Raw genomic sequence first — 18,484 nt, 5'->3', positions numbered from 1 at the left:
TCTAGCACGACTGATGCAATGTAGCATTCTGGCTAAATCACCAGCATGTACTGTATTAGGACTGGTGCTTTCATTACTGCTGACTCTCAGTCCACTGCAAACTCACCATGGGATTATAGCTGGCTAACTCACCCGGATGGACACTCTAAATAGTAGTAGACTACTTCCTCATCATTTCTCCTCACCAAAGCTGATGCAGCTCTGAAATTAGTTAAGCTTGCAGTCCTGCAGGTTTAACTTATTTACAATGCCGCAGTAAGGTTGTGTCCCATTTCTTTCCTGTGCTCTCATCCCCTTCCTTCCTTATAGTATGTATAGTAAAATGTAGTGGTGCTGCAAAGTGAGCCCTCAACATCTCCCACACAAATTTGGCTTCACAATGAAAGACAGTTGAAAATAAGGATGTAGACAGCACGAATGATGTATAAAGTAGCATAGGATCTGTTATCTGCCGTTGTAGGTGGTGTCTCATTCCTCACTGGAGTTACCTACCTCATTGTTGAGGCAAGCGACTCTCTTTTCTAAAAAGGAAAAGTGTTGAGCGGGAGAACTGGGACAATCTTAAAAATAACATTATGTAGTAAAATATTGCTGCTTCTAAGCTACTGAAATCCCAACTCATTAGCTTACACCTGATTGTGTATGCCCCTTTTGCATGCGGCTTACAGCAAATTGCAGACTATTATTTTTAGCGATGCATGGAAAGTAGGACTAAAAATGAATCCCACTACAATTTTTAATTTCAGTTGATAGATAATTATTGATGACTTTTATTGAACCTATTTTTAGTAAAGACCGGGTAGAAAATAGCTTTATTTTGAATTTACTGTTAACACAAAGGTAATCATTTTAGTGTTTTGTCATACGTTGTTACCTCTCCATCGTGGACTGCCTGTGGATTGTTTCTTGAGATGTAACAGATGTTGATCATGAGTGAGGATGTTGCGCACTCAGCAATTTTGACTCACGCATAGCATGCTCCATTATCAAGGGATATGATTGGCTGTGATATGCTTTTGCTATCACAATTGCACACACAAATTGCTGTTGTATCTTTTTCCCAGCTGTGCAGTCTAAGATGAATGATATTACTATATAACTACAGCTAACTTCAGTACTGTACTTAAATATTATTACAGGGGGAATTAAAAAATGCTTTATTTTGAAGCACAATTATTACAACTGATTACAAGTTTACATATTGGCTGTATTTACACCCACTGTCAGTAACAAACATATATCTTATCATGGTGACTAGTGATTTACAACTATTAAGTCTCTCTTTACAGCTTAGCAGACCGTTGTTAAAAGCTGAAAACAACCCTTTAATGCTTGCCTCCTGCATGTGATACATGTATTTTGTGCATACCTCTGATATACCCTACCTCTAACCCCTACGTCGGCCCCTACTAACCCTAGCAACCCTATTAGCATGTTGATGTCCATATGGTGACTGGCTAAATAACACTTCTTTGTTGCCTTGAGCTAGCCAGCGAATTCTTTGTGTAAACTCGAGTTCTTGCTAATGCAAACTGACCTATAACTTCTGCATACCTCCCTGTGCTATACAGCAGAGCAAGCTGAAGCACATTCAGGTCACAGGAGAAGATAATCTAGTATGTAATGCACCCAGGAAACATGGAATTTGAAATCTGTAATACGTTAAGCACCAGTCACGTACAGATTTGACCAAAGGTAGCTCCCAGAATTTCACCAATTTTCTGTTTTGAGGTCAACAAAATTCTGATCTGAATCTTGTGATATCGGTGTCCCTACTCCCACTCTAACCTGTCCCCCACTGGTTCAACCGGTGCCACCCCCCTCCCCTCTCGTCCTCTCAGCGGTGCTTGCGTCGGGTTCAGACGTGACAGGGGTTAGAGGTCAGGTTGACTCTGGCTCTGCCGTAGCAGAGGCGGTGGGCGTCACGGCAGGTCATGTTGGTTTCTCCTCAGGAAAGGAGAAAGCCAGCCCTGCCAGTCGCCCCGCCCACTCTGACCCTCAGGCCCCAGACAGCGAGTCGATCATTGTTGCCATGGAGAGGGTCTCTGTGCTCTTCGACAGGTACACACACACTTGCACACCCTCCATTATACAAGACTTGTACAGTTTTGCTATTAAATAAAAAAAAAACATGCACCCTTTTTAATTTGCAGCTTTCTTTCACCTCTCTGGGTTTGTAGTGGCCAAAATAATTTGATGGTGGCAGCCGATATGCGTTTTGACTAGCGGTAGTAGCAATTGTTTTGTTTCCCATCATCATTTGCTTTTTGGGATTTCCGGTTTGCAGGATCCGGAAAGGTTTACCCAGCGAGGCACGGGTGGTGTCCAGGATCCTGCCCCAGTTTCTGGATGACTTCTTCCCGCCACAGGACGTCATGAACAAGGTCATCGGAGAGTTCCTGTCCAATCAGCAACCATACCCACAATTCATGGCCACTGTCGTCTACAAGGTCAGCAGCAGGACATGAAAAAACAAATCATGTCCATTTATTAGTAGAACAATAATGTGATTTAAAAATGTTTGTATGTTTAGGCTTACAAGGCAGGATTGGATCTGATTATAATTGATTCATTAATTTGTATTGGCAAATCAAAAAGCTTTTGAACATTGCAGCGTTTCTGTGGTCAAAGAATCTGTTTGGGGGGGTTTGTTTTGTTCCTGTACTAATATTTAACTTCTTGCGAGGAGCATTACGGAGAATTTCAATGAAGTCCAGTCTCAGTGAAGTGTTACTTGGTACTTCTGTTGTGATCGCCACAGCCAACTCTTTTGTTGTCCAATCAGACAATAAGTTGTCGTGGCAACATTGAGCTGGAGCAGAGACAGTGGGTTCCTGTTGTTGTACAGGGGAAGTAAAAATGAAGAATAAATGAGACTGAAGCAGACAGTAGAATTTGGAGTAGAAGTAAATGATTTTCAGCCACGATTATATTGAAATAAAAGTTATCCTTAAACACGAGTATGGTAGTAAGCTCAGTATTTGTTTGGATATCTTGTGTATGAAAAAACACCTAAGAATCAACTGAATACAACTACGTGCTGCATTTCTAAAGACTAATTTTAGAAACCAGTTTTGGGTTGGGAAATTGACAATTTCTAGAACAGCAGCTTTGTTTTCCTTTTTGGAAAATTGAAATCAAAGACCACTGACACTGAGTGTCTGCCATCTGGTGTACAATGAACCACACGAAGAAAATGCACATATATAGCTTCCAGACCTCAAAAAACAAACTTAAATAAATGGGCTGCTTTGATTATTGCAAAGATAATTTCAAACATTTTGATAATTTTACAATCTAAACGTTTTTTTTGTTGTTGTTTTTTTATACCTTCAACTAATGCACATCTTGAAAACGTCCCGTCTCTCCCCCGGCTCTGCACCCACCTCCAGGTTTTCCAGACACTCCATGCCACAGGCCAGTCTTCTATGGTGCGAGACTGGGTGCTGCTGTCCTTGTCCAACTTCACTCAGAGGACACCAGTAGCCATGGCCATGTGGAGCCTCTCCTGTTTCTTTGTCTCTGCTTCCACCTCCCAGTGGATCTCGGCCCTGTATCCTTACATGACATAAGTCCCGTGAGCAGGACAGTGATTGGGTTGTTGTATCTATACTGTATGTTTGGAGGCACCAGTCTAAATGTCCTGCTTATGAAACAGTGTGGTCTATTGTCCTTAACCCCCCTGCTCTCAACCAGACTTCCACACGTGATCAGCCGAATGGGCTCCAGTGAGGTGGTGGACGTCAACCTGTTCTGCCTGTTGGCCATGGATTTCTACCGGCACCAGATTGACGAGGAGCTGGACCGGCGGGCTTTCCAGTCCGTCTTTGAGACTGTGGCCTCGCCAGGCAGCCCTTATTACCAGCTGCTGGGCTGTCTGCAGTCAATCCACCAGGACACATCACTCTGAGGGCAACAGACCGAGATGGACATGAAGGCACAGAGAGAGGCCGGGGGGGACGAAGCATGGGGAGAAAAGTGGATTAGTGTAAGAAATGTGGTAGAGCGGGAAATTAGATCTCCATGTACACCTCCCCCTTGAGTTGTGATGGAGGGAAAGAACAGAATGTTTCATTAGAAAAACCTACTGTAGCCTCATCCCTTTTCCTCCTTTACACTGAAATGAGTAGAACTACTGAAGTCCCCATAATGAATTCAGTGGAGTGAGCATAAAGAGAAATCAAGGGGGAGATCTGAATCCATGTCAGTTTTAGGGTGTAATGTTAAAGGACTGTCTGAAGAGTGCACCTAATATGAAGGACACTGGCTGCAAAACCCTTCAAACTGTGGTTCTGCCTATAACCACAGTGCCCCCCCCCCCACCACTACCACAGACCATTCCTCGAGATGAATGACAGCACCTTGAACACTTCCTTCTACCCAGCACCTTGATTTAAAAACCTATAAAAATAACATTAATCAAACAAAAATTGGATTTGTTTATTTTCCTGTGAGGACTTGCTTGAGTATTGTGATGTCCGTAAAGTAAAATATAGAAAAAAAAAAAAATAGAAAATGCAAAGTATTTACTATATTTAAAGTTTCAATGCATCTATTTTTCAGTGCGTTTTTGTTAAAGAGTGTTGAAGGTCTGGTTAGGACACACTGACAATGGGCTGACAGAGTCAGAAATGCCTGCTTAATGTTGTCAACAATTGGTATCTTTGAAAACCTTTTTTATATTTAACTTACTTGTGGTCATTCTCTGACACAAGTTAAATAGTTGATTATTTTATGTGTAAGAATGATCACTAATAGCCATAGTTTTCTTTTCTTCTTTCCAGTGACGATGAGAAGCAGAGAATGGGTGTTGTAGTTGTATTTGTCACTGCAGAAATGTCAACTTGTTTGCACCCTTTTCAGCAAGTTGCTACAGTTTCTGTATCTGTGCAGTGGCCTATTCTGGATGTTGTAATGAGTGGACAAAGAACTAGACAGGTATATACTGGGAAGTATATAAAATCATTTGTTTTCAAAATTATACATAGTTTTAACTGTGTAAGAGCCCGTGTACTAACACTTAAGATGATGGAAAATGTCAAGCAAGAAAAATACCAAAATTGCAGTGATGTTGTCTTTTCTTTTTTTACAAGTAGCAGGGGGGGGGGGCATTTTCTGTTATGATTTTATCATATTGCTTATATCTGTCTGGTCCTTAAAAAAAAAAAAGTCTTGTATGCTCCCCAGTGCACCCGAATGATTCCACCTCACCATTTCTTGTACTTTTTTAATTCTCAGGATGTAAGATGTGACTATTGTTGTTGTAATAAGACTGGAAGACGTTTGCAGTCATCTTTAAATGGAGTTACCTTCGTATCTTGTAAAAAGAAATTCATTGTAAAGTAAATATGAAAGCCATGGTGCATGATAAAATAAGAACTGTGTAAAGATGAGAGATCTTAAAATAGACAGTAAGATAATGTGATGTCATTTTCTTTTCTGTCTGTCTTAACACACACACACACACGATGAGAGAATGAAAAATCAGTGAATCAGCAGACCGCAGAATGCAGAAAGCTACACGCTTATAGTATTTTATTGAAGACATGACCTAGAGTTGCCTGGGAGTGTGCTGGGCGCCGTTACTCTGTACATACACTTGCCTTAGATAAAGACTGAATATATGTCCTGTACACTGAAAGCTTGAAAGCTTGAATGCATGCTTAGCATTACTGCTAGTTTCTTGCATAGTCCTTAATACTGTATTTCCGTGGGTACAGTTGCCATGACTATTGTGTGGGAGAGATGCAACACAATCCAAAGCGAGCCTTGTAACCTTAGCTACCAACAGCAGCTTTGACAAATCAACAGATGAGGAAAGTGTAGCGTAGTGATGCCATGTTGACAGTGGGAGTTTTGTTTTTGTTGAGCTTTAAATATAGTTTTGTCTCTGTTCAAGACTGGTAAATATTTCATCACTCATTGTCTATGTGAATATTTATTATTGAATATTAAATACACCTAGCACCTAAAAACTTGAAGTTCCTCTCATGTTGATGTTAGGCGCTTTCTTGATATGCAATGAGTCCTACAGTACATAAAAGTAAAAACATCGGTGGTTTGTATGCTAAATATGTTACCACTTTTCAACCTTAAAAGCAATGTGACTGGCTTCCTTTTCATCATGTTCAAATAATGCATTCACATAATAAATGACTGAGTCCTCTGCTGCTGTCGTTGGAATTCCAATGAGAGGCCTCCCTGAATTAGATTAAATGAGCCAAAATGACTCCTGTTTTCCTCAGATCAACAGTCACTTCAAAGTCAGTTTGGATTTGTGCGGTGAAAAGAAATGGAGGACGACGGAAACTTTTTTTTTCTGCACTTCTTGTAATGTTAAAGGAAGTCATTCAAAGACAGGATAGAGAAAATGTTCTTTTCATCTTGTCGTTTAGTACATTCCGCCGGCATAAGACGAGGCAAAGACTGACTGGGGACCCCTGCAGGGGGTAATACGATTACCCCAAAATCTTTTGTGGTTTGGGGAGATGGGCGTGGAGGCCATGTACAAAGGTCATTTTCAGCTGATTTAACATGCTTCCCTTTAAGACTATTTTCTTCAACTTGCAGAATAAACAACTCAAAGGACAATGTAGTCTTTGTTTTTGCTCTAATGTAAAAGCTGATAATCACTATGGTTCAATCTTTTCTCTGCCAAGTTCTTTACATGCCCCGTAAACTGTCCTTGCTATTAGCATGTTGGTGCTTGGCCTTAAAAGAATACCTCTTTTTTCCCCTTTCTAGAAAACATTTGGTGACCACAAATGTGATTTATATAATGATTCTCCGAAGGTGGTAACAGAAGAAGTACAGACTGTAAATGATGTTTCTTCAGTCTGGATCCCCAACAGGACCCTGGAGCCTCCTTCACATCTTGTTCAGTTTTTTTGACAACTCTCTGTAAAGAAAAAATCTATTAAAATTATGTATTTCTGTTCATTTTAATATTTTAAAGAGATGAATCACTGCGTTATGGTCTGTTGTAGAAATAAATAAATAATTTAAAGATGTTATCTTTTGTGATCTTTGTGAATTGTACGACTTCCTCCACGAGAATAGTGAATTTCAGTTGATACTCACAATCAACACTGTGAGGACACAATCATTAAAACGCTCTTCCCCATCTTCCTCTCTGCTGGAAATAACAAGCTGCTGCCAGTCGACTCAGATTAGCCGGACAAACACAGGAACCACTGAGAGAAAATGCATGATTTACCAACGTGCTCACTTAAAGGTCCATTGTAGCGTATTGCTTTCGAAGCCTGTTATCAGACCTTTAACCCTAACTCTAACTGACCTCTTATGCAATCAACTTATTGCATTTTGTACAATTTCCTTTTCTCGGCCGGGCTGTAATTCCCTTTTATAGACTGCGCAGTATGAAAGCATATGTTGCCCTGGTTTTACAGCACCCATTAGGATGGGTGGTTCATGATTAAAAAGTATTAACAGGATTAGCAGACAGCTGCCATATGGTTCAAGAAGCAATGTGCTGAAATCATGGTGGCACAGGTATTAACCAACTGTACATGGCAAACACTTTATATGGCTGACCTTTACTTCATCACGTCATCTGTATCAATTACACCAAGCATAGCACTTTTGGAAATAATGTCCCAACAAATCTTTTTTTTTTTTTTTTACTATAATGCAACTCTAAATTGCAAAATCCTAACTTTTGAAGTGAAAACTAAATAATATAGATAAATAAAACAACAGGTGTGTGTATGTGCTGTGCTCTAATGCCTCTGTTTTCTGGTTTGAAACAGCTATTCTGGTATCAAAGTTTAGCAACTCCAGCTGCACACTGCATTCACAGTAAAGATCCAGACAGGCAGATTTCCTGGTGAAGTAGAAGTTTATTTCAGTGGCTCTGCAGTGCTGCTCCTTATCCAACACTTGATGCTTCTCAAGGTGCACAGCAGACCTCCGAAACCAAGACACAGACTCACCACTGTTCAGCAGCCTGGATAAACCCCTCTCTCTCCCACACACTGTAAGATAATATGGCCTATATGCAGTTAATGAACTCTTTAAATGTATTTTCTTGTATTAAAACTGCCCCCCCCCCCTCTGTGTCCTCCCCCCTCTGTTGCCCGCTCTGAGCACACCTCCCTCTCCTCCAGTCCTCCTCCTCTTAAGGCTACTTCGCCAGATGGTGCAGCCTTTTCTTTTGTTTACCCATCGTCCCTGAGTTTACCTAACTAACCTTAGCGACTAAACTATGGAAACCGCCCGAGCAGCATCACCGTCGGACACCGACCAGTAAGTCATTTGTTATTTTTCCTGTTGGGTGAACCCGCTACACCGAACATCTTTGTCGGAACACTAAAAAAAAAAAAAAGACCTGCATCCACCTTTTACTTAGCTATCCCTGCTTTACAACTCAGACGTATTGTACCCAGCTGTTGTCGTTTGCGGTCTCGCTGACTGATGGTAAAACACAGATCGATACATGTAATCTGCATCCGATAATACTGCCAGTAATTCTATCAACGGGGTTAGACGGCCACTCTTGTTGAGACTGGGTTTTGACACCTGTGGAATAAGCTACCGTTCTTACTTTTATTTGTGATTTCTCAAACTAACTTTTGTCAATTTGTCCACATAACTGTTCGCTGTCTGACTGACAACTGGGAAAACCAATGACGGGATATGAAAGTCTGTGTACACCGCCGTTGCCATAGCTACAGACCGACATTCCAAAGAACTGGAACTCGGGGGGCGGGACTACAGTTTAAGCATGGGTGGATGCACTTTTGAACAGCAAGTAACGGCAAGAAACTTTTTGAAACTCTCGTGAATTGACAGAAGAAAAAAAAAAGCATGCACTTTTGAGTGTAAAGTGTCAAACACATAGTTGTTAATTTCTTTCACTAGCGACCATTGCAACCGTTGCTAACGTGTAGCTCTACTAGCATGTAACGGCTAACTTTGCTAACGGCAACGCGTCGGCTAATCTCAGCTAACGTTAACATTTTCCTCACAGCTTCATAGTGAAAGCTTTTACACTGTTTAGGAGCAGGCAGCCATTGAACACAAACCAAAGCAACAGTCCGCGTTGATAAAGAGCGAATGTAAAGCTGAAGTTAGCCTGGCGTTGTTGTAGGCTGGGTCTGTCTTAACTTTACCTGCATGCCTGTCAGGTGTGAAAACGCCTCCAGTTTAAAACCACATTACCCATTGGACAGCTGAGGCCTGACTCCACCCTGCACAGGTGTGGCTGTGTGGAGAGAGCTTTCCCCTTAACATGCGCTATTAACTGTCAAAAATGCCATTTATAGTGATGTCGTGATGTAATGATAGCTTTCCTTTGATATTTTTGACGGTTTTATAACCATATTGGGCTCTTATGCCTCCTTATAGGCCAGACAGACTGTGTTTAATCTACTGTATGCTATAAAGTATGATGGAAGCTCAAGTAAATACAGGCGAAGCATGAGGAGGAGGACAGAGCTTTGATGAGTGACTGGGCTGTGTTGTGTTGTGCTGCAGGTATCTGAGTCTGTGAATTGGGAGAGAGCGGGTGACACCAGGATGAGAGTGCTGCAGTAGCAAGGCTGTGCCAAAACTGAGGCCAAACTTTCACCCCTCTGCTGCATTCAGAACTGCTACTCACTTTTTCGTAGCAGCTTGACGGCAGAGCAGTTAGACGAGACGGACGTTGGATATGTCCTGTGTTCCTGCGTGAGCGGAGCCTGGGGACGTATAATGACTGATTGAACTTCACTGAATCAATGGACAAGAGGAAGTTCCCTGGCACAATGTTCAGGCAAGTGGATGCATCATCCAAAAGACGCCCTTGTGGTGGAGGTGGACTCAACCTGCCCCAGCCTCCACCGCTACCCTCCTCCTCTCACCAGCAGGGTCGTATCCGGGCTGTGGAGGTGGCGAGAGGGAGAACAGGGTATGGCTTTACGCTGTCAGGCCAAAGTCCATGTGTCCTCAGCTGCATCCTGAAAGGGAGTCCCGCAGACTATGTGGGTTTGCGTTCGGGAGACTACATCCTGTCCGTCAATGACATCAATGTCTCCAAGGCGTCCCATGAGGATGTGGTCAAACTGATTGGACGCTGCTCTGGTGTCTTGAAACTGGTCATCGCTGAAGGAGAACGTCCCAGGCGGCACCATCACCACCAGCGCTCTGCTGGAAGCCGTCACCATAGCAGCAACGCAATGGCAGCATCTTACCTGGACTCGTGCTCCAGCGATGATGAGCTGGATGGTTTCTACGACAACAGTGTTAATAACAACAATAACAGCAGGTCAGGCGGTGGCGCCCGCGGCGGGTGGTACAAACCCAAAATGGATTCTAAGCAGCTGGGCATCAACAGGGCAGAGAAAGTCGTGGCAGAGCTGCAGTCCGGAGGGATTTTTAATATGATCTTTGAGAACTCCAGCCACTCCTCCAGCAGCTCAGACAAGGACAGACCCGGGGTTAGCTCATCATCAAAGCCACGTCCACTGTCTGATCCAGAGTTTCCTCCATATCGGAACTCCTCCCGTTCTCAGAGCAACCCCAACCTGCTCTCCGAGGAGGAGATGGCCCAAGTTCTGAATGACGACTCAGTCTTCCTGGACTCAGACTTCCGTCATCTGCACCTTCACCACCATGAAGAGCAAGACTTGGACGTAGGAGATGGGGGCGACTTGGTCCTAGAGCCCAGCGAGGGCATCCTCAATGTGGGCATGATCGTTGGCTATCTGGGCTCCATTGAGCTGGCCTCCATAGGGACGAGCTTAGAGAACGACAGCCTGCAAGCCATCAGATGCAGCATGAGGCGCCTCCGGGCCGAGCAAAAGATCCATTCACTGGTCCTCATGAAGGTGCGATTGAGTGTTTTTTTAACCACCTGATCATGATAAATTGTCAACTGTATCTAGAAAAAAACTCTAGATATAGGTTTCCAATGGGTTTGGAAACTTTGGATCAGTTATCTTAAATGAGCTTTGATCATACTGCATTTTAAGGGGCTGGAAAACCAGAAAAGAGTTAACAAGATCACTTAACTTCAGCAGTATAAACACAGTATGTCCACATGTGAAGTCTCGTGTTGTGTAACTGTGATTGTCTTATGGCTACATCCTACCAGGTCATGCATGACAGTGTGCGTCTGTGCAGTGACAGAGGTCAGGTTCTGGCCACCTATCCAGCAGAAAAGCTAGCCTTCAGTGCCTGTTGTCCCGATGACCGTCGATTCTTCGGACTGGTCACGATGCAGGCCACTGACGACCACGACGATCACTTCAGCAACGGACAAGATGAAGAGGGCAGTTTGAGGACTTCCTGTCACGTGTTCATCGTGGACCCAGAACTCTGTCATCACCAGGTATGAACACAGAGACAGTGGTGAGATGCAGTAAGGGGTTACAAATCACACTTAGAAGGAGATAACTGTTTTTTATCACAATATCAGCAGAAAACTTTATCTTTATTTAACTTTATTTTGTTTATACAGATATATACATCGGATATTCCTATTTAAATGAAACATTATTAAGTATTGAACACTCAACCTTTAGTCAATAACGGCTGGAAATTTCTAACACGAAATGAAAGCAGTGGCCAAATGCTCAAAAAGTGTTAATGAAAGGCTTTTTTATTCCGCCTATTGGTTTAAAGTGCTGACTGGTGTCGACCTCACAAGGTCTTCATCAAGGCTGAGAGAAACGAAGAAAAAAGGGTCTGGGGATTGTTTAATTTTTTAAATTAAAGTATTAATTAATTTTAACACCAACACAATAGCGGAGTCTCTGTACTTTTCTTTCCAATTCCCCTTATGGAGGATTATAAATATTTTTTTTATTGAACAAACTTCAAGAAATTAAACTTCTCAAATGCCTCAGTGTTTAATTTTGTCTTAACACAAAGCACCTGTTAATGACATTTAGTCATTAACAGTAAGTAAGTAAGTAAAATACCAAAATGTACTCATTCTTTGTCTGATCAAAGAATGAGTTAATAGGAAATAAAGTTTGACACTCAGCCTAACTGACGATGCCAGATTGAAAACCTAAAGTTAATTTAATCGAGTGTCAGCGATGCTATGTTACTAACAGCTACATTTTATGTCATTTATGCAGCAATTCAAACATTTTCCTGTGCAATATTGTCGTTGAGAGAAAGTGATATTTATTGTAGAAAATGTCTGTTGTTGTTTCCTAAGGTCCATTTAGGAGTAGCTCGGAGGTTTGGCTTTGAGTGCACCCCCGACCCAGACACAGGAGGCTGCCTGGAATTCCCGCCCAGCTCTCAGCCTCTCCTCCAGTTTGTCTCCGTCCTCTACCGGGACATGGGGGACAATATTGAGGGGGTCCGGGCCCGGGCCTTCCATGATCCAGACAATGACGCCCAGCAGAACCACAGCACCAGCAGCAACAGTGACAGTGGGATCGGCAACTTTTTACCAGAAGAGAAGAGCAACAGAGTGCTTTTAGTAGACCTCGGAGGTCCCCCCAACCACAACCACACCTCTGGACCACGCCACTGGGACAGCCCGACTTCGTCACAGCAGGCTTGGAGCCCCACCCTAGGAGCTGCAGCCTCCCACCCACCTCCTCCTCCTCCTCCAGCTCTGAGAAATGGCCACTACCGTCACGAACCACACCTGGCTGACCTCCCTCACCCTCTCCCCTTGGCTCACCCTGATGTCCCCGGCAGGCACTTCTCGAGGGGTCCACCCACACCACTACTCACCAGGGAAGCGGGGAGGAGCTGTGGGGGGAGAGAAAAGAGAGGGGCTGGAGGAGTAGGGGTGGAGCAGCAGCGGTGGCTGCCAGTCCATGTGCTGAGAGACTGGCGTCAGCAGCACCACCACAGCCACCTCCAGGGCCTGAGCAGCGATCAGGAGTCCTACGCCGAATCCACCGACGGATGGTCATCAGCTAACTGCAGCACACTGCCCCCACCCATGAATAAGATCCCGGCTGACCGCTACCGGGCCCCACTGGCCCCCGGAGACCACCTGCCACCACCTGGAGGCAATCAGCCTCCTCCTCCTTCACATCCCCACTCCCACACCCACCGGCTGGCTGTTCAGAAAGATGAGTGGGCTAAGAAGCTGTTTGGTGCTGGGGATCGGGAGAGAGCCGGAGCAGAGAGGAGCGAAAGAGAGAAGAAACGAGTGAATTCAAAGGAGGGAGAGAAAAAGGTACATTTTTGATGAACGTATTTCGATTAGTAATGGCCTTGATTTTTTGGTCAGTTTTCGTGCTAATCACATATTTTATTCATTTCAATTCAGAATTCAACCCAATAAATAGCCAGTCTTACTACAATACTGTATGGAGTTGTGTGTTATACTGTGCCAGTTTGTGGTCTGTGGGCTTTTGGAAGAGTTGTGTTAAAACTGACCATGAGATGAGAAGCCCGGGGAGCAGGTAGCATCCCCCATCACATACCTCTGCTGTGGAAATTTACTCTGACTAGAGTGTGTCCAAGACTACAGTTTATTGAGGCTATAAATCCATCTGTGTTCATCCCACTGCACTCCATCGCATTCTCGCCCTCTCCTTTTCATTTAACCCATTCCGTCCTTGAATGAACTTTCTTTCTTGCTCAGAGGTAAAACTTTTCAGTGGTTTTTAAAATTGTGGTGAACCTTGTTCACCCCACAGAACATCCCTGCACTATTCTGAATAATGTGAGCATCCCAGTTGGCTCTCTCCCCAGACTTGGTACAAGTGGATTGATAAGTTATTTATCCCCACTGCTCCAGTATCAGATCATGTATTATGCACCAGCCAGGCATCTGCCTTCACCTGAAAACCACCTGTTTCCCACCGTAATGAGACTCAGTGTAACAGCAGAGCAGGCTGTAGACTAGTTTTAATGAAGTACATATAAACAGTAGGGTGTTTGTTTGCTATAATGTAATGCATTGCATTTGTCATATTATAGAGATTCAAAAAGGTTACATGACATATTAGTTATATGACAAGCAGTAAATGAAAACACTCCAATTAAGATTAAGCTACCCTTCAGTACAGTGGCTGCAGTATTTTGTGAGAATCCATTTCCTTCTGCATTGAGACACAATGAGACACAGCACATTATTGGCTGGCTGTTTATTGTTTCCAGACAATGAAAGGAAGAGAGACAGAGTGTGAAAGATATATCCAGCCTGACTGGATTCCTGTCAGGTGGAAAACAGAATCCTAAGAAGTATGAAGGAAACAGTTGCATTATCGCCACATACATTTACATATTAGAAAGCTACCGAGGATAGACTTGTTTCCTTGATATTGAAGGAGGCTGGTGCTTCCGTCCAGCAAAACTTGTGGTGGACAGGGTCCCAGGGACCCCCAGGGGACAATCGGAGGAAGTGTTTACAAGGCCAAGGGCAGGGTAAAGTCTGACAGTGACAGGAATGTGGAGGTTAACCCCTCTAAACAATGTCCTCTGACTGGAGACAGAGCTTTGGAGGCGGTCATGATAAGCCATGGTTACAGATAAAATGCTGATTCTGCTGTGACAAATGTAGCTTTGCTGTATCGCTGTGTTGAACTAAATTGTTACTGCATTGAATCTAGGTAATACCGTGTATTATGCCTTATCCTTAATGTATTTCTAGTGTTTGCCACAGGGTGGCACTGTTTCACTACCTAAACCTCCATAAACCTCCTGCACTCTTGAATGTCCATGGGAAACTCATTTAATGAAGTATAAATCAATTTTGGATTTCCATTCCCTTGTTACCTGAAGTTCATGAATTGAATCCTGCCTCTTGAAATGTGATGCAGTGATTGTGTTTATGTGTTGTAGAATCAAATAGAGAGCCATTCAGTTTCAGCCCTTGTTATCCTGGTGCAGTTCATGTTTTTACAAGGAATAAGTGGTGAATTTGTGTGTGTGTTTGGTTTTTATGTTGACAGCTGTGCTGTCGTAAACAGGAAGGATGCCTCTTTTCTTTGACATAGTGTGTGTGTGTGTGTGTGTGTGTGAGAAGGGAGACAAGATGAGCTACAGAGATAAGAGCTCTGAGTTTTCCACTAAAATGTAGTGTTTCTCTGAAAATCTCTGGTGCAGCCACACCCAAAACAACCGCAGTACTGCTGAGTCAGATCAACACTTTATCACCCCTTTTAATCCAAATCTCAGCTTCTCTCAATAAACCTTTTGTTTACTTTCTGCTTCATTGCCATCACAAATATGACATCTTTTAAACCGACCAGGTTAAGCAGGGGTCATGTGAGAATGTTTTGTGTCCACACAAGTAATCGAATGTTCAAGTCTGTGTTATCTGACACACACACACACACGCACACACACACACACACACACAGATGCAGAGTAGACTCAGTATCCAGGCAACACCACTGGTCATCTCCTGATGAAATGCCGACAAGACCTCCTAATCAGCCAGTCAGATTCAACATGTGTCACAGTTTGGCCTCTGGAGCCTGTCAGCATTGATTAATCACTCATTAGTCAACCGGGGTCCATTCATAGACGCTCTCTCCAACAGTGGAAAGAGATTCGCAAAATGCCCGTTATGAGAGGAGGAAAGTAGCCGAATACTTCTGTTGTGCTCTAAAACGAAAGGACAACAGTTGTTAAAAGGCTAATTGTAAACTTGAGAAGGCAACGCAAGACTAAGCTTCTTCTCCTCTTTGGTTTACAACACTACTCAGTGGGGTTACATCATTGTCAGATGGCTTTTGACAATAAATCTTGATGACCCAATGACTAATTTTCAGATGTGCTCATTTTAGGCAGCGGTTTATGGCATAACAGCTGGCCAGTTTAAATGTCATTCCAGTCAGTGGGTTTCCACTGTAGTAGTCCTTAAATTAAATTGCTATACCATCTTGAATATTATTCTGAACCATGTAATGCCGTCCAATAAAAGGGCACAACACACTACGTCCCCACATACAACTCTGAGTGTGTTTATTATCATGTCCAACCCGTCTGTGTGTCAGTGTTGTGTGTCTCTGCTATGCCTGTGGTTGTGGGGTTGACTAAAGTACTATCTGCTATTAAAGGCAAAATTACAGGAATGTACATGCCTGCGTCTAACGTGGAATTTGACATTTAAGTGGAAAAAAAAGAAACCTGTCTCAGACAGACATACGTGTGTATGCTTCAGGCAAAGCTGCACAAATCTCTTCATTTAAGATTTCATGTGAGACTGTCTACATGTCATATTGTGTCTTTATTTAATGGACAGTTTGAAATTCATTTGTCTATAACACCAGTCCCACCAAACACACACACAGGCAGCAGTCAACAGTTGTAAGAAATACTGGCAGGCTGTTTGTTTATGTACTGTTTGGATTGGATCATGGTTTTGATCATTTTGGTTTCCATGCAATATTATAAGATATTATCCCACTGGATGGTTTGATGTAAAACCAGTATGGATGAATTATAAACTCACATAGTCTACAATCCACCAACAGTGTAAAGACTGTAAAGCTTCCATGAGCTAATAATACAAATGTAATTAAATATGGATGTATGTTATTAAATTATTTATTGTTTGCATCTTTACTGTGAATGTTTTTTTTTTTTAGGTTTTTATATTACAGCCTGATCGACACTGGATGTTTGAGGTTTATGCTACTACTTGATTTGATATTTGATAATGATATATCACCTACTATTATGTATATATTTTTACATAAACTAACATTTTTGCTAAAGATTTCTTAATGTAATTTTTTAAAAAGAATTGTGACTAGGATACCTTCTGACTGGAACATTTTACAGTCTGAAAAACTCGTCAGTACTCTCTGGTAGACAAACTATGCAGACTTTCAATGACCTCAACCATATGTTTGACGTGTCTTTTTCTGCGTTGTTACTTATCGCCAAGCATATATGTCAGTACTGATACATCTGCCATAAGCTTATATTGGCCGATATATCATGCTCTGATTTCTATATTTATTTGTTTATTGTCATGGTATTGTTTGCCAGTTAAGAGTGACAGAAAGTACACGGAGAGGGATGACATGTGAAATAAGACCTTGGCCAGACCAAGACCAGAGAAATTGTAGATCCATGTAAAGCCTCTCAGACTACCAAACAACCCTCCAATATATGTCAATATTTCCAAGTCAAATGAGAATTGTTTTCTGTATATTCTCCCCTGGAAGCTTCCTGTTACAACCTGTATTTTGCTGCTGGCCACTCAATTAAAGCTCAGCAGTGGCTGTCGAAGGATGGGAGACACTCATTGTCGCCACAAACATTTTCTAACCTTGTTTAGGGATTATTACTAGCAACCTCAACAGCAGTTTGCTTCTCTGACTTTTTGGCTACTGCCACTCCCACGTGTATTTATATGTATTACATAAAGCATTTGTATATGTTCTCTCTTCAGGGTGGTCGGTTCCGTGGTCTGACCATGGGCTTCCCTCCTCTCCCCCAGCGCTCCTCAGCCAGACGCTCCTTTGGACGCTCCAAACGTCTCAGCCTGGCCCGCTCTCTGGATAACCTGGAGGTAGGAGCATATGCGTGAGCACATAGTAGCACACACACACACACACACACACACACACCACACACACACACACAACCACACTCTCCATCCTTCTGTGTTTTTTTCTCTCTCTTCATCCCTCCATGCCCTTTCACCTATTTCCCTCTCTCTAATTCGCTGCTGTCCATCATGTGTGGTGGTCCTGGGCGAGCGGGCTGATGTGGCTCCAGAGGCTGATGGACGATGCAGCAGCTCGTGGGTCAGATGACTGTCTCTTATACGACAGAGGGGAGTGTGTTCAGTGTTTCCCTGTAATCTAAAATATGTGCAGCTTCGTGTTTTTGCTGACTCTAACAGACAGCTGACATCCCCTCCAGGCAGGGAAGGCTACCACCAGCCACATACTGACAGAGCTTTGTCAGCTTTACTAAAGACTCCAGTAGGTACTACAAAGAAGAATATACATATTTGGGATTAATCAACCCTGTGGCAGGTGGATGGCAACCTTGCACTGTATGTCACAACATGAACAAGATGATTCATGTCTCTGAAATGCTCAGACAAATCGGACTGATTTAGTTTGTGAAAAGCATGGTTTTAGGAACAGCTGTTTCTCTGTAGAACACACTACAATGTGATAGGATGATGATAACAATGCCATGTGAATTACACTGGCTTATTGATATCTCTGTCCTCTTTCATGAGAACTAACCTGTCATTTACTGAAATTAAGAAGCAACCACAGAAATACAAATCCTAGCAACATGAAACAAATCCTCCCAAAACAAAGAAGAGTTGAATCTCACTCAATTGTCCCTCCCAGCTGTTTTACAGTTATACACTCTATGAAAACAACAGTGTCGGATTGATATGAGACTTGTAACGGCAAGGAATCTGTTGAAAATGTGCTGATATGTTGTAGGAAGTTAAATGAAATATGCTAAGTTACAAATAAAAAACAAAAGAGTCAATAAAGGTTTTTTGTTTTAAATTTATGGTAAATAGCTCTGAGAGTCACCAGTCTGCCTCAAAACTGATAACATACAGTCCAAGATA

General features: G+C 42.7%; 2 protein-coding genes across 13 annotated transcripts in view; both read left to right on the top strand.

Moving 5' to 3' along the window:
- The window catches only part of htt (huntingtin), a 33,377-nt gene extending 26,380 nt beyond the window's left edge, over positions 1-6,997 (top strand). For 6 of the 9 annotated variants that reach the window (XM_035659793.1, XM_035659790.1, XM_035659789.1 and 3 more), the window contains 4 exons: positions 1,842-2,061; positions 2,288-2,450; positions 3,393-3,553; positions 3,697-6,997. In XM_035659793.1, coding sequence (XP_035515686.1) covers positions 1,842-2,061; positions 2,288-2,450; positions 3,393-3,553; positions 3,697-3,910 — 758 coding nt within the window. In that variant the 3' untranslated portion in view covers positions 3,911-6,997. The remainder of the gene's footprint in view (positions 1-1,841; positions 2,062-2,287; positions 2,451-3,392; positions 3,554-3,696) is intronic. The other 3 variants (XM_035659796.1, XM_035659795.1, XM_035659794.1) reach the window with 1 other exon arrangement.
- Positions 6,998-8,135: 1,138 nt separating this feature from the next.
- The window catches only part of LOC118326772 (regulator of G-protein signaling 12-like), a 44,181-nt gene continuing 33,832 nt past the window's right edge, over positions 8,136-18,484 (top strand). For 3 of the 4 annotated variants that reach the window (XM_035659854.1, XM_035659857.1, XM_035659856.1), the window contains exons 1-5: positions 8,136-8,265; positions 9,496-10,826; positions 11,093-11,329; positions 12,167-13,150; positions 17,330-17,449. In XM_035659854.1, the coding sequence (XP_035515747.1) occupies positions 9,738-10,826; positions 11,093-11,329; positions 12,167-13,150; positions 17,330-17,449 (2,430 nt within the window). In that variant the 5' untranslated portion in view covers positions 8,136-8,265; positions 9,496-9,737. Of the gene's footprint in view, positions 8,266-8,724; positions 8,771-9,495; positions 10,827-11,092; positions 11,330-12,166; positions 13,151-17,329; positions 17,450-18,484 lie in introns of those variants that run through there. The other variant, XM_035659855.1, reaches the window with a different exon arrangement.

Source organism: Morone saxatilis, unplaced genomic scaffold, assembly GCF_004916995.1.
Source record: "Morone saxatilis isolate NCDOM2014 unplaced genomic scaffold, NCSU_SB_2.0 Contig17, whole genome shotgun sequence".
In the NCBI taxonomy this organism is placed as follows: domain Eukaryota; kingdom Metazoa; phylum Chordata; class Actinopteri; family Moronidae; genus Morone; species Morone saxatilis.
This window is presented reverse-complemented; position numbering and strand designations above follow the sequence as displayed.